This window comes from Wyeomyia smithii, chromosome 3, assembly GCF_029784165.1.
Source record: "Wyeomyia smithii strain HCP4-BCI-WySm-NY-G18 chromosome 3, ASM2978416v1, whole genome shotgun sequence".
Taxonomy (NCBI): domain Eukaryota; kingdom Metazoa; phylum Arthropoda; class Insecta; order Diptera; family Culicidae; genus Wyeomyia; species Wyeomyia smithii.
In genome coordinates, this window is record NC_073696.1 from 242,330,777 (window position 1) to 242,353,217 (window position 22,441).

The following is a 22,441-nucleotide window of genomic DNA, read 5'->3' on the forward strand; positions in this document are numbered from 1 at the left end:
TGAAATGATATTTATCGATTGAACGAAATCTACTTCGATTTGCGATGTCTTAATTTAGATGCAACGCGCGAGCAGTCTCCGGCTCAACGTTGATGAAGATCAGAAAGATATGATGAAATACCTAGGTTGACTTCGCGAAATCACCTGACGCCGGAAGTCCATATATAAGCAAAACCCGCCCGGGCTGAATACGCGTTTACACCGAAGCGTTACGAACAACCGTTTTAATCCCGCCGGCCGACACGGACGCGCAGGAACTCGGCGTTTACGTCGATTATCTCTTAACGATGTACGAGTTGCCTAATAAATATGAAAATTGGCAAAGTTCCATGCATCCAAAGCCTCAACAAATTAAAAAATGCAAATATTCATATTAGCCAGAATATATTTTTAAATTTGTTGACAAAGTGTCGAACTAGTCATAAATATAACATATTATGTAAAACAACTGGTCAAAAGCTAGAACAATAAAAAAATCAAAGCATATGATTCCGGAGAAACACATACTCCAAAACAAAACTTGTTACTGAAACCCTGTGAGAAATATACCGCGCACAAAATTTCAATGATGAAATCAAAATCTCGCTGTATCTGTTTTCTCACAAAAAGTAAAACTAGAAACAAGCACCAAAATATCACTTTACAATACAGACAAGACAAACCGTATACTTAGCTTTCATATCTTCATTTTCCAGTTGTTTTCATCGTTTTTGAACTTTTCTTTAAATGGCAGTACAGTGGCAACATGCATGTATGCCTTCACACACTCGTTTAATCCATAGAACATTTCATTCGTTGAAAAGAGATAGCACATAAACACTGTAAACGGCGATGCGTGGTTTTGATCTTATTGGCAAATTTTCAATTCAAGTTTAATTAGATACAGGCCAAATATAATTTGCACTATGCCAACGGATAAACTCCTAATGAGCATTCTGTCACTATAAAACTATGTGGAGCAGCTGCTCGAAAAACACTATTCTTATTGTATGCAATAACACCACACACTCCACACTTTCAAACCGTCGCCAAGACAGCGATAGAAAAAAAAAAAAACAAGAAAAAATAAACACTTCGGTGAATCTAAAAAGCAACGCAATGATATTCAATTTTCACAATTAAATTCACTATTTTTGTGGAACTTCACACTTTTCGCACTCAGCACATTGCAATAGAACACCTGTATGTATGTTTAACAATTCTTTAAGTGTAAAATAACCGAAAATCACCAAATAATATGATGATTTCAAAGCAGGAACCAGCTGGCCAATCTTGATCACCTTGAAATGAGGGTTATATCTTGCTGCGATAAACTATTCATTCATAGTTCTGAAAAGAACTGATTTCATAATTTTCAACTAGGTGCTACAGAATGCTGATGATCGCACCACCGGTGGCATCGAATATTTTGCTTGGCCACACATAATAAATTTGCTCTCCGCTCTGCTCTCCGGTAGCTGAGCCAGCGAAATATCCTGCAGCATACGATGGTACCTGTTGCTGTCGTATGCAAGATTAAGGTTAGGTGTTCCGCAGTGCCTGAAAATTGACTCATACGCAGCTCTCGTTTCCTAATGCAGCCATACTCCACTCGCTACCGTGTGACGAATAAGAACGAAGCTGAATTTTTCACACGCAGTCTCAGTATCGAGTTGAGCGTAGAGTTTTGCGTTGCGGGCGTAGCCACGCAGTCTCGAGAAAGAGAAACGGAACAAAACACTTTGTTGAGTCAGAATATGAAGTTTCTTCCGTCCATGTTATTGTTATCTGTGCTCGGGAAGCACAGCAATAGCGAGGAAAATGTATGGGAAAGCTTGACCTTGGAACTTTGCACCTATTTTCACAATTAAGTAGTAAAGCAACAATGTAAAACATTATACCAAACAATTGTCACCAAAAAATTCTATCTATCCACCGACACCTAAATGACTAAGATGCATTAAGTCGTTCCCTTGCTATACTCGTTTGAAATCTGACGCGCCAGTTTCATTTTCAACTTCACAAAATGTAATCTAAAATAGAAAACAAAGACGTACCCCTACGTCAAAACAGTGCACAGTAATTACTTGAAATAACTAAGTGATAAATATTCATTAACGAATTCTCTGTTCCTACCATTTTGTCATTAATTTTGGTTCCCTTGTATAATCTTTTAATTCATTTATCTCAACTTGCGTAGTTTTTCAATTTGTGTAACTGGTTTTTAATTCGTTTTAATTTTTGTCGTATTTTAATTTTGTAATAATTTTCATTGTTTTTTCAAATTATTTGTTTGTGAAATCGATATGCTTCTCATTTGTTACTTTTTTGGAGCCAATGTTTAGCTATCTTTTATTGCTCCTTGTCAAACTTCTCTTGTAAGTTTTTATGTGTCGTTTTTTTATTTTTGTTTCCTTGGTGTTACATTCCGATTCGGAACTCGACTTTCTAGGGGACAATTGCGGGGCCAGAGCTATGATTCTATTGACACTTCCAAGCCGAGACTCGAACCTATGAGGACTGGCTTGTTAGGTCAGCATCGTACCTCGAGACCAGCTGGGAGAGTTATTTGTACATTTGAGTTTAATATCAGATGCGCAACTAAGTTCTCACTTTTTGTCAATAGATGGCGATGTCAGTTAGTACTGGTTGGTTTTGGCATATAAGTCATTCCATCTCAAAAAATGCCATTTTCTATCAAAAAATCTATTCTGTTTTAACTATGGCTTCAATTGAATTAAGTCAAGAAATGTACTGAAACGATATTTTTGAAAAAAAAAAAAAATAGTGAAAGCATTCGAAAAATATCAATTTCAAGCGGTAGTATTGCTCGATATGGTTTTTGCATTAAAAGATTTTAATGAAAACGCCGGGGGAGTGTCAGTTCAATTGGTTGCATGCCAATGGTTTGCTCCCCGAGTACAATTTTGAAAAAAGATGTACAAAAAACCTATGGTAAGGACCTCAAAGTAGTACTGCAAGTTTTTTGTCGAATGCCTAATGTGTGAGAGCCCACTTCAGGCATAAGAGTTAGAGCATTGCATCATTCGACAAGCTTCTAGTACTGCTTAGGGACTACAAGTTTGTCGTACACCGTTTCTCAAAACTGTACTTGTGGAACGAGCTAACGGGACACAGCAAAAAAGCACCCCAAAGATGAATATGCAACCTTAATCTTTGATGTGACAATATTATTGTATTTGTGATAAAGTTTTACAGGAAAACACTTATCTTTCAGAGACATTATGAGTAAAGCTCCAGTTATAGTTTAAAAAAAATGACCAAATTTACTGATAAATTTGAAATATAAATTTGAAAATGGTTAATGTCCATGGTTCATACAATTTTTTTAGAATTTATATGGGCAGTTGTCCACGGAGAGGAGAGAGGGGTCAAAATCGTTGAAAATCTGTCCACGTGGTATGTGGATGCCCCTGAGTGTTTTTTCGAAAACACGATGAAATTATAAAATTCGAAATCAAAGTATATGCCGAGAAATAAGATTCAGTTCTTCAAATTCAAAAATTACATATCTGGCAACACTGTCGCTCAAAATAATTATTTTTCGATTTCCTAACTATTTTTTCTGAATAAAATTCCAGGAATGTCCATGGATTTAACATATCTGGAGATATAAAAAGTTGGAGAGGTTGTTTATAAGACACGACCGCAACGTCAACGTAGATCTACGACAGCCTGTTTAATATCTATATATTTTTGAAATAGGTTTGCAATACACTCGATTCGGGTTGATCAATTTAATTGTGTTACGCGGTAAATTCTCTTGATAATTCTTTTTTATCTTCCTTTGTAGAGAAGCCTTGACTTTGGATTGCCATTTACCAATGACACGGGATGATTCTAGTTGTCTTGTTATTTTCCGCTCCGCACACACTGCAAACAGGCAAACGAGACAATAATAACACACGTTCCCGTCCACTCACAGCTATTAACAGTGGCCGGAAGGCTAAAGGTAAACGCAACGCAACAAATTCGGAAAAAAATGTGGGGCATGCTTAGCTATGCTTTACAGTGCTGCGGTCCGCCGGTGGGTTTGTGTGGAACGCTGCGATCAAATAAGTCTTGATGGACGCACAGCTGATTTTCCAAAGAATGAAGAAAATCTTTTAGAAAATAACCAAGTTTCAAGCACTCGTAAGTGGCCAAGCTCTCAATGTTTTCGTTTTTTTTAATTTGTACTGTTATGTAAGTTGCCGTGAGACGAATTCTACGTTAAAAAAGCTAAGTTTCAAATATGAGCACCAAGAAACAAAATCTAAAATTTAGTGAAAGAGTTTGAAAGAGTTTTTCATTCAAAAAAATATGATACTCAAAAGTTCCTGTGTTTTGACCTGAAAAATTTTTTCAGCAGTATTGATTGTCCATCGTCATAATTGTAACTACAGACGGTTTTATGAACAGATACGCAAAGAGTGAGGTCGAAAACTCCAAGTGAACCGTCAAATCGAGGCTCCAAGTGTGCAAAGTAAACAAACTCATGCGTGTTACTTTTCGTACAGAATATGTGTTGCGATCAGTTTAAATTCTGTGAATCTCGTGCAATTATGGTTCCAACGAAAAATGTGTTCGTCATGCTCATGTTATGAGTGATGCATTGCAAATTATCAAAATTGTATGAACAAGCACTGAAACTCAGTACAAAGTTTCGAATTTTAATTACACTTTCTAGTGCGTATGAAAAGTCATGCGAAAATAAATGTGGTTGCCAGAATTGTTTAAAATAAAATATTAGCAAAGGGTTGCCATATTTACTGCTTTTCTCCTTGCGTATCTCTTTATAACACAGTCTCTAATTGTAACAGCGCTGTTGATCGTCCATCGACAGCGTTGTAATATTTGCTCGTTAGCATATATTTGACATTGCTGTTCCATTGCACTGAATTATGTCTTAAGATCAGCTCTCTGCCGAACATCTACCGGCACCAGTACTAAAATGTTGTTTCCCCTCAGCAGAAGCAGCAGGATGCAAAACGCGGAAATGCTGCAATTCTGCTATCTTCAACCATCCTGCATGAGATTTTGATGGCACCTTTTCCAAGCAGCAACACGATACAATGTACAATTTTGTTACCAACATGGTATGAGATTTAGTTTTCGTACAATATGCAACGTAAAATCTTTTTTAGTTTTGAGAATCTGATAGAATGAGCTAACATGAAAAAGGGTGGAGTATTTAAACCACGAAGTTCGTGATGGTTTTTTTACACACGCACTGACTAAACAACACATGCAGCATCTATGGTTGATGCCCATGAGACAGTATAAAAAATTGACAGCTCTATCAGTAGAACTTTAACCGTGATGGCGAAAACAGCGGAGCTACTCCGTTCAGAAGTGTGCGCGTTCAAAGAACGGTACCCCGCCGCGGCATAAACGGACATCGTGCGGCACTTTATGGACCCCGGATACGCCCGTTCCTTAGCGACAAGAAGCAAAGGATGCCGAAGAGGAAGACCGAGGAAAAAGTGGCTACATCGCTGCGTGCGCTTAGCCGGGTGGTCGGTGTAACCGGCCAAAACAGTCAAAAAATATCTGGCGAACATGTGCATACATGTCAAGAAGCGCCAGTCACGTCCACTGGTCTCAGCGCTGCAAGCAATGATGCAGCGGCAGCAGATGAACAAGACGGTCAAGTCAATTCGCGAATCGCGACGTGATGGTGGTGATGGATGACGAGGCTTATCTCAACCTGGATGACAACGACTGGCAGGGCGCTTCGTATTTTACTTCCTCCCCGAAGGAAGTGAGCTCTGAGGTGAAGTTCTTTCCACACACCAAGTTCCCCAAGAAGGTGCTACTGTGGCTGATAAACAAGGGATGTCAAAGGCGCTCGTCTTTCGCTCCGGACTGGCCGTGAACGGAGAAATTTATAGTACGAAGTCCCTGCAGCAAGTTGCGTCGTTCATCAAGGATATCAAGGGCGAAGAAGCGGTGTTCTGGCTAGATCTGGCGTCGGTCCACTACTCGAAGCGATCCTTGGAGGAGATGAAGCGGCTGAAAAGTGATACCCAAGACGGCGAACCCGCCCAACGTCAACAAGCTGCGTCTCATCGAAAATTTCTAGGCAAACCTGAAGCGTAAGGTCGACTCCAGCAGTTTTGTCGCGAAAACTGAGGAGGAACTGATAAATTGAACGAAGAAAAAACTCAAAGACATGCCTGAACGCGTGTTTTCGTCCACTTTGGTAAATGTTTCGGTTAACTGTCGTAATATAAAGACAATCAATTTTCAGTGATGAAGGTGATATAGGGTGGTCGGTATTACCGACTTTTCGAAAAACCGGTATTTCGGTATTCATAAAAATAAAAACCGGTAAAACCGGTAAAAAACCGGTATTTTTATTTTTTTCGGATTAATACAAACCAGGGGTGATTCGTGGATTTTGAACCTACTTTTCCAACTACAAAATTATTAAAATCATAGTTTGGAGTAGTAATGATGATTGTCCGCGAAAAACGCAAGTCATCCTCTCTGTACTATTTAAAAATAAAACTGAAAAATAATTAAATATATAGGGTGTCGAACGCCTCTGGCAGTGGTTTTCTTCGGCCGGTTTTCTGCCGCAGTTCTATGCAAAAACCTGCCGAAGTAAACCACTGCCGAAGACATTACCTACACAAATTTGGATTTGGAATTTATTTTTTGCTTAGCGTCTCAGGTTACATCTATGTATGGCCGTGTCGCTGCATAACCATGTTTTTGCATTTATGAGTACCTATGCTTCATTACAGTCCAGTTTTTTTTTTGTAAGATTTGGACCTCTGCGACCATTGTTTTGAACTCTTGTGGTATATGTTCCACATACAACACTGGATAAGTTCAACAGTGTTTGAAAATTTTCAATGAGAGAATCTAGTGATATGATTACGAAGAACATAAGTTCGAAACTCATGTTAACAAAAAAACATGCAGATTTTAATTTTTATTTTCATTCACATCGCAGAACTTAGTTTCAAATTAGTGAATAACTTTAAAATTCATAGAAAAACAACATTTTAAACTGTTGAGAATTTTTTGGATGAAATTCTTTATTGGTTTATTATTTCATCCTGTAAACACTTTGTATCAACAAAAACTGAATTCCTAATCCAAATTTATATTTATTTATTATTTTTTTAGTTTTTAAAAGACACAAAATGGATAATGACTTGAGTTTTTTCGCTGACATGATTGTGGTTACTGCCTAGTTTGAATTTCATAATTTGTAGTTAAACTGGTAGGTTCAAAACCCACAAGTTGGCTCTGTGAGTATGAGTGTGTAAAGAGATTAGTTGTTCGACTTAAAAAATAAATGTTTTGCATAATTGATATAAAGTTTTTTGACATATTATCGATACACATAAACACATCGTCTGAACTCATGCATATAAAGCAAAAAGATAGTTTTAATGTATGTAATTTAAAAAAACGGAAAAAGGAGTTTTGATATGCTTATTTAATAACGCTTAAAATAGTGTCGTAACAGCAGAAAAAATCACTTCGGGATAGAATCTCCGAAGATGTACTGAATATCTTGAACACAGCGTCAACGCCAACCTCTTTCAGCAACACTGATTTGATATTGAGGAGAGCCAGGTTTGGTAAATGGCTGAGCAGTGCTTTTTAACAGCACACCCGTACTAGCTGGAATAAAATAGACCCCAGTGCGGTTCAAGGCATAATACTCTATTCCTACCTCCACGTGTTACCGACTGTGATACGAGCAACCAAGGGAAAACCGGTAAACCGGTGGGAACTTGGTCGTATGCTGACAGGAAAGGGGTAGTTGTTCTCCTTACAGTGCAGCTTGTCTGAACCCCACAGGCTAGGGGCGGCTCAAACAGCGACTGATCCGGACCGAACGGCTGAACTATGAAATGCGGTGTCTCGCCAGCTACACCTATGGCGGCAGCCCCGTCGCGAGACTAGGCATCGCAGCCCTAGTAAGGCAGCATACTAAAATAAACATACTACGAAGAATCAAGAATTCAAAACAAACCGGAACAATAGGCAATGACCTAGCCGACGAAATAAGGACGACGATTAGAAGCTCGGTACATGTAACAGTAGATCACTCAACGCCCCGGATGTCGACTGGATTCCGCTGGATCAGCTAGAATCCCGCCACTTCGACATCGTTGCGCTCCAGGAGCTTTGCCTGAAAGGAGAGAAGGTACGGTGGATTTGTGACCGCAAGGCACAGTACCACCAAAGCGGTGGCACAACCAATGAGCTTGGTAGCGGTTTTATAGTGCTGTGCAGGATGCAGAGTCGTGTGATGAAGTGGCAGGCAATCAGCGACAGGTTGTGTTTGTTGAGAATAAAAGGCTGGTTCTACAACTACACTATTCCCAATGTGCACTGCCCTCACGAAGGAAGACCTGATGCAGAAAAAGAAACGTTCTACGCACAGCTGGAGTAACAAGATCGTCATTGGGGACATGAACGGAAGGAAAGACTTTTATAAGCCGGTGATCGGCCCGCACAGCCTGTACACCGTGACGAACGACAACGGCCAGCTATGCACCAACTTCGCAGCTTCCCACGGGCTGGCAGTCCAAAGTCCCTTTTTTCCTCGACCAACGTACAGCAAAACAATTGACCACGTCCTCATCGACGGCCCGTTCTTCACAGACATTACATACATACGCACCAAGCACAGTGCTGATCGGACATGACTACTTCAATACAAAAAACTACAAAACCCTGATATAACCGGTAGTCCTCTACGGAAGTCCTCTTGGTGTTTTCGAACGGAAGGTGCTGTGGACTATCTACGGTGGAGTACAAACGGACGACGGATAACGGCGACAGCGCATGAACCATTAGCTACAAGCGCTGCTTGGAGAGAACCCCATTGCGCACCTGGCGAAACACAAAAGGTTGCGGTGGGCCGATCACGTCGTAAGGATGCCGGACGACAACCCTATGAAATTACTTCTCTTCAGCAAACCCTACCGGCACCAGAAAGTAAGGGGCGCAGGAACTGGTGAAACACAGCTCAAAACCGAGTAAAATGGCGACAACTTCTTGATACAGCACGAGTTTCTACAGCTATTGTCTGGCTTGTAAGATGAGTAAGAGAGCTAGGCTTGAGAAACGATCCTGGGTGCAGAACTAGTTCTTAGCCAATGAATGACGACATCTCAATTTGTGTTGATTTTGATGCTCTGATAAGTAATATGGAATGTATTTATATTGAATACAATCATTCTCTGGAAAATTCTAGGGGGGGCTAAACACTTTCTAGAGGGGGTTGAAGCCCCCCCCTAGCCCCTCCGTAGTTGCGCCCATGACACAAATTGATAAATAGGTAAGAGTAAATTAATATTCAATGTTGCTTCTGTCTAAATGTATTTTTTATATACATCGTCATGTGATTTGTAACGCTTACCTGAGTGGATAGCATTCGTTAGCCTTACAATGATTTATGAATATTGTGACAATTTTTTTATAATTTAAAGAAAAATACCGAAAATACCGGTTATTTCGCCTCTCCAATACCGGTATTTCGGTATTGAAAAAAATATCGGTTTTACCGGTTTTTGTTTTACCGGTAAACCACCCTAAAGTGATATCAACCATGAAGCAGAAAAAAATCGACCACTTTCTGAGGAACCTATTCGAAAAAAGGGTACCTGTAAAAAGAAGAAAACGAAGTCAAAACAACAAATGGATATACAAATAACAATATTATCAGTACATCAATCAAGAACTCAAGTGGACACTCGAAAAAATGTTCAATGCTTAGAGATGGCGCTATAGTGGTAGTAGAATCGAAATTTCCACGAGCAACATATAAAGAAGGGTAACTAATAGCAGTTTTTCCGGTCATTAAGCAAAATGCTCGTTGAAATTTCGATTTTACTACCACTACCACTAAAGTGCCATCTCTTAGCGTTGAATGTCCCGTTCTACCATTAAAATGCATATGAAAAGGTCTACGGAGAGGAAAGAACAGTGCGAAATCTACAACCTATTTGCTACTTAACATTAATAAATTGCAAAAAGTAGTAGGTTAGAGGTCGGACCCAACTATCCGGACATAACATTAACATTTTCAAACACACTCTCTGTAAAAGTAACTTGACGAGTTTAAAAAAGTTTAATGGAAAATAAAACCTGGAATGATATCCAACAAATTAGCAAAAAAAAAAATAATTGAAAACAGTTGGACAAACTGGTGGTACCTGCTAGGAAATGACTTAATGATTTTTATTTTAAATTTCCATTTTCATTTTGAAAATTTTTCGTTTACATGCTATAGTGAATTTTTTTTAGACTATATAAAAAGGGTATATACCCTATGATTGCACGATGATTGATTCATAGTTCCGTTTTTTCGAAGCAGGTGATGTTTGAGCAAATCAGTTTTCCCGATTCTCTATTCTATGTTTTCTAATATTTTTAAGGCAACTGTTTGTTGTAAAACTGTTCTTATTAACTTTTTGATTTTGTGTTAAATTTAATCCTCAATAGGCCAAATTTCACTTATATTTTTTGCGATAAGTAAAACCCTCCGAAACCCATCTCGTGCGCACGGCTCTGCAGCGAAAGCACTACGTTGAGTGTGCTTCGCAAACTCGAAGAAAATTCCGTTCGATTATCTCGGCTGATGCCCGGATGTATCGAACATCGCTCGAGAGTGGACCCTTGACTCAAGTTATCTAAAATCAGTTATTTTCTGCTGCTGCTGTTGTTGCTTGCTTGTCTCCAATCTAAGTTCAATCCACCGCCAGATGCAGACCACCATATTGATTGACATAAGATGAGTGGTTGTCAGCTTTTCGAGAGTATGCCGACCTACTACCGTTCGTTGGCATGCTCGGAATTGTTTATGAGCCTTATCGCATCCGAAGAGTGAAGATTTCGTCGGTAAATATTTACCTCCAGGATCCAGCCAGCCAGCCAAACGGTCATGCTATGTTCTAGTCCGTATAGCATGCTGTCATCATCCTACACCGCCGGTCTGGATGCTATCGACTAGAGCATCAACATCAGCAGCAGCAGCAGTCCTGTGAGAGTAAACAAATCCGGTACTCGATGCTTACCTGTATGCCTTGTGCGAAGCTGTAGACGGACCAGAATTCCACAATGTCCCATACCGATGCAATCGCTCCCAAGAACACCACCGTTGACAGGACGATAAGGATCTGCCGGAGCAAGAAGAAAACGGTACAGAGAAAGAAAAAGAAAAATGTTAATTGATTGGCTTGCTTCCGGAGATAATTGTTAAATAGGAAAACGCTTCAAATGGTCTGCTGCTGGCATGCGATGGATTTATTGGAATCATTCACCGATACCGGGGTTTGTGTTTGCTATTCGATACCGGCAGGACAGAATCATCTGCTCACCTTAGTAAACCGAAAATCGATCGAACCGCGCTCCAAATACGGGCTCTGATTGCTTAAACTGGAATATATTTCAATCAATTTTGTTCGCATTATTTCGAGTACCGGGACGGGAAAATCAATCAATCCTAGCTACCATCCGGGCGATTCCAAGAATGTTTGTCAATTGCATTTAACATTCAACACCTCATCCGTGCGAAATTCGTTTTCTCGTGCTGTGTCGAAAATTCTTTTCATCTTCACGAGTCGATTTTGTCTTGTTCGTACAATGTACAAGGGAGGACAATTAATTCAGTTTGCACTTTGCAGAGCGGATGTTTCCTGAAGTGGAAAATTCCTAACATTTCAGTTTCTTTCGATCACAAAATGTGCGTAAGTTTGGCCTGGCTCATGTGGTACGAAAATGACTGACCAAACGTGTGGCAAACGAAGCGAGAAAATTGGTTCTTTCTTATATGATTTCACAATCTATCCTCCGATAATAAGGGAAAAGCAAGATTTTGCCAATGTACGAGTATAACATAGCTATATTGGACACTCAAGCTCGCACGGGACACACATCACTATTTTATTATCACCTTCTGTCAACGATTCCAATCTTCGTAACCGTCGCCGTCGTCGGACAAGTTGCATTGTCACAATGGGGGGGAATCGAGTACATACATACAGAATGTGCTCGCTAAATGAGGGAAGCAAAGAATGCCATTGAAACTCCTCTTCCCATGCAAGTTTGATTGGCTCATTGAGCGGAAAAGTACGTGTGGCAAACCGCACTATACACACACACGGATTAAAGGGGATGAGATGCTCTCGAAAGAGAAAGACCTCAGGACACCATCCAGCTGGACCAATCAGGTTGGAGTAGTTTAATCTCGTACGAGTTTGAATGTCTGCTGTTGGCGATCGATATACACAGACTAGGGATAAGATCGTCTTATGACCACTAGACAGTGCGAGTATAGGGGTAAATAATTACCTGTATTTGAGGTTCGATGGGGACGAAAAAAAGTTCTGCCGAGACTGTTTTTTTGCTCAGTTTGTTGCAAAGTGAGGGGAAATAGAATAATTTGCTCAGGTGTTAAAAGAGTTTACGCTAGATGCACAACTTGTTTTATATGTTGAGTGAATGTGGGAAACGTTTTTATTACGTTCACGCTTTCTTACGGAGGAATGGCTATAACAAGAGTTCATAAACGCCTTAAACCTGCTAATTACGTATCAATCAAGGTTGAGAACTGGTCACCACCACAGCTTTGTTAAAAGTGCAGGACAACATTCACAGGAATATGGACAAAAAAAGGCGTAGCTTTTCTGCTTTTTAATTATTTTTCGAATCTTTTGATAGGGTCCCTCACGCCGAATTACTGCGAAAACCATCAAATCAGTTCAGCTTTTCACGAGAGGTAGCTTACCTTATTGGGCCCTGCCCCTGTGATCGAACTCAAATAGTAGAAACGAATGTCCATGTTGTTTTCAACAAGATACTTTCAAACTGTTATTTTACAAGGATTAGTGAAACAACAAAAACAACGAAAGGTCCAAATTATTAATTATAATATAACGCTAAATAGATCTGTTATTGGGATGGTACACATTCAGTAATTGATCTCAAGTGGAGTCAATTGGTGCATACTTATTTGCGACTGCGATTTTTTATTCAAATAAGTGCCTAGTTCCACACTATCGCATGTCTAGTAACTATTCAGATTTTTGTCAGTATTTAAAGATAATCATAAACAGAAACCGTTTCAACATTTTCTATTTCTAGCGAAAACAACATTTTCTATTTCAGGTGAAAACAACCAAATATCAAAGCCATAAACATTCTGGCGATGAAATCTCTAAGCGCTGTAAGTATCATTCGTTAAAATTGTTTCGCCAAAGTTCTATCCCTGGTCCCAGGAAGAAACTTTATCGTAAAGAATCGACAACGGTGGCGACCTTCCTCCATTTAGAAAATGCAAGTCTAAAATGTTACAGTTCACAGCAGTAGCCACCCTCTCCCCTTCCTACCGAGTCGGGTTATTTATGAGCTCATAATTTCTATTTTACCACTTACAATACAGTGCACTACTGGGCATCCAAGCCGCACCGGTACCACAGTAAATGAGCGAAAATCACGCGAAGGACTAATTTGGACTTAGCCTCTTTGTTGTTGTACCACTGGAACGACCAGTAAGGCAAGTAAAAGAAGTCGTTTCGAGGAAGCGAAAAGGTCATATTTCAACACAAACACACATAACTACCGATGATAGTCACATAGATAATAGTTTCGGAACTCGGAGTCCGTATAGACACGGCAAGAATCGATACGACCGGCGCTCATAGGAGTATTTGACCCAAAAAGTTGGCCAAAAGTCCGACATACAAAATACACGATTTTCATTATTTTTAATTGATTTCAGTTAAAACATACCCCCATGCTATCCCAGAACCCTTTGGTGTCTTATCACATAAACCAAACTGTTATATTTCAAAGTTATTCCACAGTAAATTGATCAGTTTTAAAAATACGTGCTACTGCTCGGGTGGCGTAAAAAAATGAGAAATCTACAAGATAAGTAAAATGTTCTGCAATATTTAAAACGTTGAATGCATAAAATAATCATGGATTGTTAACGAAATAAGTGATTGTGAAAATCGACCGCGAAAAAGCCATAATATTGTGAAACTAATTTTATGATTTAGTAACCTTCCGGGCAAGTCCCGTCGAAGCTTTATTCATTGACAGAAAGATCAAAGCCTTCTGAAAATATACGAAAAGAAAAATCTTCCTCCTGGTTCCTCTTTTTTATTTTATTGACATTTTATTAAATGCAGATTTATACGGAAATTTCTAAATCTTTGTTTTATATCATGTGTAAAAATACACTAAAAAAATAGAGTAAGCGAATTTAAAGTAATATTTAATATATTGAGAGTCGTTTTAAATGGATCTCACCTTTTTTGTGTTTTTTTTCTCATATCATTTATTTGACACGGCACAAATACAATTTAATGTTTTACGGCGCCAATTATATATGAAGACTTAAAATCTTTAAGCAATTTTTTTATCCTCGCTGCCGACTACGAGCTGAAATTAAGTCTATCCTAAAACTAGGATGTATTTTCCAATCACTGTTTTGTAGTTTGATGGTCGTCTGATGCTCTTTGAATGGCCATGAATATGCAGCATGTATGGATTGGTTCTGCTGAGCCACGATGTCATGAGCTGGAAGAGGGGCTTGTAATTCTCGGGTCCTGAAGGTATTGTGCGGGGGCTAGTGGCTGGTTATGGTTCGTTGTTGTTGTTCGCTGGTGTTCAAGTGGCCTATGGTATGTGCCGCTGAGCCAAGATATCACTGAAGGCCTCGGGTTCTCAGGTCCTGGTGAATTCGTGTGGGGTGCAGTTGTTGATTCCAAAACCTCTGCTTAAGGTTCAAACGTGTTCTTGTCGTTTTGTTGGGTGTAGACGGAGAAAAACGGGACTAGACTGGGGCATGGATGGATTTTAGGAAAATGTATATAAGGGTCATGTAGGGTATGTCACGGCTCGCCAAGACATCACGAACAGGAACAGCTGGCCGTCTACCTCCGGCCTGAAGGGAAGCTACTAATTTAGACCTGGCGTCACGGTGGACAGGGCATGACCAAACAACGTGCTCTATGTCATGATAACCTTCACCACAGGTACAGATACCACTTTCCCCGAGCCCAATACGACGGAGATGCGCATCAAATCTATAGTGATTGGACATAAGCCGAGACATCACGCAAATGAAATCTCGACCTACATCCAACCCCTTGAACCACGGATTCGTCGATACCTTGGGTATAATGGAATGTAACCACCTTCCCAGTTCCCCTCTGGTCCAAGAATTTTGCCAACTGATGATCGTATTCTGACGTACAAATGCGAAAAATTCATTAAAAGCAATTGGTCTTTCATAAATTTCACCGTTTGATGCGCCCACCTTAGCCAAAGAGTCCGCTTTCTCATTGCCCGGTATCGAGCAGTGAGAAGGGACCCACGCTAAGGTAATCTGAAACGATTTTTCGGATAAAGCACTCAGATGTTCCCGTATTTTCCTCAGGAAATACGGAGAGTGATTAACATCTTTCATCGATCGGAGAGCCTCAATAGAATTGAGACTGTACGTAAAGATGAACTAATGGTCCGTGGGCATTTTTTCGATAAGCCCTAGGGTGTACTGAATAGCAGCTAATTCTGCGACGTAGAAAGAAGCAGGATTATCGAGCTTATGGGAGACGGTTAAATCGTTATTGAAAATACCGAAGCCAGTTAACCCATCAAGAAGTGATCCGTCAGTGTAGAACATATTGTCGCAGTTGATGTTTCGATATTTATTGGAAAAAATTTTGGGGATCTGCTGCACGCGTAAATGATCCGGGATTCCACGAGTTTCTTCTATCATGGATGTATCGAAAAACACAGTAGAATCAGAAGTATTTGATAAGTCGACACGATTTGGAATATTCGGAGAAGGGTTTATATTTTGTGACATGTGATTGAAATACAATGTCATAAAACGGGTTTGAGAATTAAGTTCGATTAACTTTTCAAAATTTTCAATCACAGGACGGTTCAAGACCTCACATTTGATACGAATACGAGAAGACAGGCTCCAGAAGCGGTTTTTCAATGGTAGAACTCCAGCTAAGACCTCCAAACTCATCGTATGGGTCGATTGCATGCAACCTAAGGCGATACGCAAACAACGATATTGTATTCGCTCCAGTTTGATCAAATGTGTGTTTGCTGCGGAGCGGGAGCAGAAACACCCGTACTCAATTACCGACAATATGGTTGTTTGGTAAAGCCTTATAAGGTCTACCGGGTGTGCTCCCCACCATGATCCGGTTATTGTACGAAGAAAATTCACTCTTTGTTGGCTTTTTTTCATCAGATATCTAATGTGACAACCCCAGGTGCCTTTAGAGTCGAACCAGACACCAAGATACTTGTGTACCAAAACCTGAGAAATCGTTTTACCCAATAATTGTGGCTGGAGCTGAGCAGGTTCATGCTTCCTAGAAAAAACTACTATCTCAGTCTTCTCCGGAGAGAATTCGATACCTAGCTGTAGAGCCCAAGCAGACAAATTGTCCAAGGTATCTTGCAATGGTCCTTGCAAATCGGCAGCTTTGGCTCCTGTAACAGAAACCACGCTGTCGTCTGCAAGTTGTCTTATCGTGCATGAATTTGCCAGACATTCGTCGATGTCATTTACATAAAAATAGTAAAGAAGGGGGCTTAAACATGAGCCCTGGGGAAGACCCATGTAGCTAATTCGAAAAGTTGCCAAATCGCCATGCGTGAAATGCATGTGCTTATCGAACAACAAATTGTGCAAAAAATTGTTCGAAATTGGAGAAAATCCTTGTCGGTGAAGTTTGCCCGAAAGAATGTCAATAGAAACGGAATCAAAAGCCCCCTTAATGTCCAAGAACGCAGACGCCATTTGTTCTTTGCGAGCATACGCCAGCTGGATATCTGTTGAAAGCAACGCAAGACAATCATTCGTCCCTTTGGCACGGCGGAAACCAAATTGAGTATCTGACAGTAGACCATTTGATTCGACCCAATGGTCTAAACGACGGAGTATCATTTTCTCCATCAATTTCCGGATACAGGATAGCATTGCAATCGGCCTATAGGAGTTGTGATCAGAGGCTGGTTTTCCCGGTTTTTGGATGGCGATCACCCTCACTTGCCTCCAATCCTGCGGTACAATATTTTGCTCCAGGAACTTATTGAACAAGTTCAACAAGCACCTCTTGGCATTGCCGGGTAGATTCTTCAACAAGTTGAATTTGATTCTATCTAACCCAGGCGCGTTATTGTTACAAGATAGGAGGGCAATTGAAAATTCTGCCATCGTAAAAGGTGATTCTATCGCGTCGTGGCCCTGAGACGCATCGCGAACAAAGTTTTGCGCAGGAACAGAGTCCGGACATACTTTCCTGGTAAAATCAAATATCCACCTACTTGAAGACTCTTCGCTTTCGTTGACCGTTACGCGATTCCGCATTCTTCGGGCTGTGTTCCAAAGACTGCTCATCGATGTCTCCCTCGACGTCTCGTTCACGAACCGACGCCAATATCCGCGTTTCTTTGCTTTAGCCAAGCTTTTAAGCTTGGTATCAAGCTCCGAATACCGTAAATAGTCGCCAGGTATACCTCCCTTCTGGTAGGCCAAAAACGCGTCGGATCTTTGCGTGTAGACACCGGAGCACTCTTGGTCCCACCACGGAGTGGGAGGCCGTTCTTTGATCGTTACGCCGGGATATTTCTTCGTTTGAGCTTGCAACGCGGCGTCTAGAATCAAGCCCGCGAAGAGGTTGTATTCTTCAAGTGGTGGATGATGTTGAATCGAATCGACAGCTTCTGAAACCATTTCCTCGTATAACTTCCAATCAACATTCCGTGTGAGGTCATACGGAATGTCAATTGGCCGCATGCGAGTTGACCCGTTATTAATTGAAATAAGAATAGGCAAATGGTCGCTACCGTGAGGATCGAGGATAACCTTCCATGTGCAATCCAACCGTAGCGACGTCGAACATAAAGAGAGATCCAAAGCGCTTGGGCGCGCTGGAGGTTTCGGGACACGTGTCATTTAACCGTTGCTTAGAATAGTCATGTCGAAGTTATCGCAAAGGTTATAAATTAAAGAGGAGCGGTTATCATTAGAAGGAGAACCCCAAGCCACGCCATGAGAGTTAAAGTCTCCCAAAATCAAGCGTGGCAAGGGAAGAAGTTCTATTAAATCAAAGAGCAGCCGTTGCCCAACCTGTGTTCTGGGAGGAATATATATTGAGGCAATACAAAGCTCTTTACCTTGTATTGTCATTTGACATGCGACAGCTTCGATGCCTGGAATCGAGGGGAGGTTAATACGATAGAAAGAATAGCACTTCTTAATCCCTAAAAGTACTCCTCCATATGGGGTGTCTCGATCAAGGCGAATAATATTAAAATCATGGAAGTTTAGATCAGTATTCGAAGTTAGCCAAGTTTCACAAAGGGAAAATGCATTGCATTTGTTTTTATTTATCAAAACTTTAAACGAATCAATTTTTGGTAAAATACTTCTACAATTCCACTGTAAGACAGAGATAGAATCCTTCACATAAGCAGATGAATTAGGCATCGAAGGATACGATCGCTGTAAGGAGGGGCCATTGCGCAGTCAACTGCTTCAAAAATGTTCTAACTGTTGGGAGGAACGCTGTAAGAAAATCTTTTATTGGATCGGCTACATTGAAAGTTTCAAAAATTCAGTCCACAATGTCAGAAAATTTCACCAGTCCTGCATTTGATATTTCAACTGGATGTGCAAAAGGAACAACTGGGGTTTTAGATGTTCCTGGCAGTGCTGGGAACTCCTTCTGGGACTTTAAATTTGCAAGCCCAGGAGGGGTTTGCTTTGGGTTTTCCGCTGCACTTTTAGGTTTGTTTGTACCATTCATTTCACTCTTAGGACCTTTTCGGGGAAGTTTAGGAGAGGAAATATTTTTCCTCTTTCTAGACTCCCCAGGATTGGCATAAGATGTTCTAGCTGGTGAATCGTCAGGTTTCATCAGAGGACAACAGATCAAAGAGGTTCGAAGTAACGGGAGAAGTGGTAACGGTCTTCTTCAGCATGTCAGCGTAGGAACGCTTTGAACGCTCTTTGAGAGACCGTTTTATTTTATCCCTGCGCTGCATGTACACCGCACATGTCGAGAGCTCATGCAGATTTTCCCCGCAGTGAATACACTTTACAGCGTCAACACTGCAAGAATTTTCCGCATGAGTCTCCCCACACTTGCCACAACGTGCCTTATTGCAGCAGTAGGCGGCTGTATGACCTAACTGCTTGCAATGAGTGCAGTTCATGACGCTGGGAACGTATAGCCTCACAGGGAGACGAACCCGGTGGATCGAGATGTGGCTTGGTAGTGCAGACCCGGCGAACGTAACTCGAAACGAGTCTGACGGAGTGTAAACTTTTTTGTCACCGACGATCGATACCGACCGCAATTGCTTGCAGTCGAGCACCTTCACATCGGGACATGTGTTGTTTTTAAAGCACCCTTTGGCACTTTTCAATATACACTCGACGGACAGACTCGAATCGGTCACGACACCGTCGATCTCCACATCTCTAGCGGGTACATAGACACGGTATTCCCGTGTAAAAAGCTCGGAGCAAGCTATATCGTTAACCACGACACGGAGCTTGTTCGGCCTGATTTTTAAAATTTCAGTCACAGGCTGTGACTCACAGCTTTAAAGTGTGACGTCAGGTCTTTCAGGTCGAAATCTGTAGAATGTTTAAAGATTTCGATTTCGGCCCCGCTTTAGGCCTGAGGTAAACTGCCACCGGAAGAGTCGATCCATCTGGATACAATCTGACACGTGGGGGAGCTGAGGAATTAATATTAGGAGGGGTGGCAGGAGGGACAGGGTCGAGGGGATTCGAGGATGGAGGTGCGGGAGGTGGGGGGTCTACATCCATCGCGCTAAACCTAGCGCGCCGATGGGACAGACAAGAAGCACGTACCTTCCTTTTTTTTTCTCCTTCGTGTTGGAGTGCACTGCACTCACCACCAAATCGTTCGACAGCAGGCAGCTACAAAGCGACACAGTAACACAAAGGCGCTTGACCTTGCGATACAGCAATCTAGACAAAAGACACCGGTCAAAAAATGCCACCACTTGCACACACGTATTGAAATTTATCGGAGCGATTTCGAAGCACAACCGATGCTGATGCGTGTTCGGCACAGAATGACCTTTTTTGTGTTGATTATACGAAAATAACACGTTTTTGATGTAAATTTATCCAATTACTACCAAAATAAAGCGACTTGGACTTTTGACTAGCTTTTTGGCTCAAATACTCCTATGTGCGGCGACGGCCCGAAACGGGAGACTAACTTTTTCGCTAAGGGATTTTCACAGCAGGACCAGTAAGCCGTACGTTGCAAAAGTGGCATCTGAGCGTGGGGAATTTATGAATGATTAACTTTTACTGTTTCTGGCCGGTCAAGTTCCATCGGCCATAAACTGTGGCCCAGTTGTAAACGAACTGTCCTCCCCTGTAGCTATTAGGGGATTTTGAAGCCAACTTTCGAGGTCGATAATCGGTTTAGTTTTAAGGTTTCTTCTGGCAAAACTTTTTTGCAGGAAATGTAATCAAATTGAATTTATTTGTTGGCTTCAGTCTTTTAGCTTCTATTTCCATTACAATAAAAACACGCATGAATTTTGTCAACAGAATCAGCAGACGGTTTGCTAAAATGAAGCACTAAGCAATTAAGCATGTCATTTACACAGCAGTTTCAGATACGAAGAGCGAAGTGGCAACACGAAGCAAGGACGATCCACCCACGTGGTTAAATTAAAACACCAAGTGCCAATATAAGCCTAATGTAAACGAAGCTTGGCTCACTTCAAACCACGTTCTCGCTCTATCTATCGTCCTCTGCCGTGTAAAATAAACATCCCAAGCGTTCAGGAACCTACCTTGAAAAAAAGTCCAATCTGTAGCCCACGCTTTTTGACCAGTTTGTTCTTGGCGCGGGAGTCCACTTGCAGGGCGGCCGCTATCTTGACCGCTCCACCTCCCTGGCAGGCCAGATAGAATCCGGCGAACAGTAGCATCACAGCCGGCACTAGAAAACCCCAAACGTAGGCCGATCCTTCCATCAGCCTGGAGTTGGTGTCCGTTGAACGATGGGAAATGGCCAGAATGGGTGATGGAAAAAGATGGAAAATTGAAAAAAATTTAATTATGAGGCTTGCGTCTCGACGGTCGGAACGAGTCTTTTGGGGAGGGACATTTTATGTTTGAGAACGGTAAGAAATATTTTTACTCAAAGCTGACAGTTGCTGCAATTTATTTCGACATTTAAGTACGAATGAAAAAATATGCTGCAATCTATCGCGCCAGGCAAGTGTCCTTACACTTGGCACGGTAAATGAGCTGAATACTTGCTCTTGGGGTTGTGTCTTTCATTGGATTATTTGGGTTGGACTGTCAAGAATTCGGTAAGTAGTGTCAAAGAGAATGTTATGCTCTGAGTGTTTAGTGAACCAGATTTAATTTTATCGTTGAAACGGAAAGATTCAATCTAATTTGTTGTTTCAAGGCAAGCTGCATACCTGCTAATTTTTTGTTAACTAGAAGTAAGATGGAATTGGTCAGGATTGATTTGAGCCTTAAAAACGGAAAGAAGTTAAATGATAAAATGAGAACACCAGGAAATTGGCAGATCTTTGGTGAATCCGATCGGATCTTCGAAAATTATAAAAAATTCAGTGCAAATGTAGATAAGATTATTTTTCACAAACAATAGCTCTTAAAGTTTCATCATGAAACTGAGAAAGTTAATTCTAGTTTGTTTTCTAAACAGCTTGAAAATCCGGACAGAAAATTAATCCGGACATCACTTCTGAAAATTCGAATCCGTTCTGTTGGTATTCTCATGTATTATCATAAATCATAGAAGTAACGAAACAGAAAAGTGAGAACAAAAAGAGAAAAAAATCAAAACTAAGAGTAACTTACGAGAAACAGACAACATGAAAATACGAAAATAAGAAAGCCATAAGATGAGAATAAGAGTGAATAAAAATTAAAAACAGCAGGACATAAGAAAATAAAACCTTAGAATATGAAAAGACAAGAGAATAGTAAAATAAAAAATTAGGAAAATAAAATATAAGAACACAAGAACATGCGACTTATCACCAGGAGAAAATGAGGAAATTAAAGGAAAGGAAAAATAATCAAGAAAATGAGATACTAAGCGAAAAAACAAAAGGAATACAATACGTAAGAAAAGACTAAAAACATGAGAAAACCAAAAAAAAAGAGGACCATAAAAATATGAAATAGTAAGACAACGCCAAAATAAAAATTACCAAAATAAGGAAACCGAAAAAAATAATAAAACGTGAAGGTCATAAAATAAATAAAAATAAAAAATAGAAATCGATAAAGTTTGATAACAACAATATGAGAAAATACGTGAAAAGGAAAACTTGTAAATAAGAAAATAAAACTATAACTTAATAAGAAAACAGGAAAACACGAGACTAAATTGTTGAGAAAATAAGA

At 40.5% G+C, this 22,441-nt stretch overlaps 1 protein-coding gene across 1 annotated transcript in view; it reads right to left on the reverse strand.

The window, feature by feature from the left end:
- The window catches only part of LOC129731986 (adhesion G protein-coupled receptor L1-like), a 178,686-nt gene that overhangs the window by 21,071 nt on the left and 135,174 nt on the right, over window positions 1-22,441 (reverse strand). The window contains exons 6-7 of the mRNA XM_055692427.1: window positions 20,845-21,031; window positions 11,031-11,132 (exon numbers count right to left, since the gene is read on the reverse strand). Coding sequence (XP_055548402.1) covers window positions 11,031-11,132; window positions 20,845-21,031 — 289 coding nt within the window. The remainder of the gene's footprint in view (window positions 1-11,030; window positions 11,133-20,844; window positions 21,032-22,441) is intronic.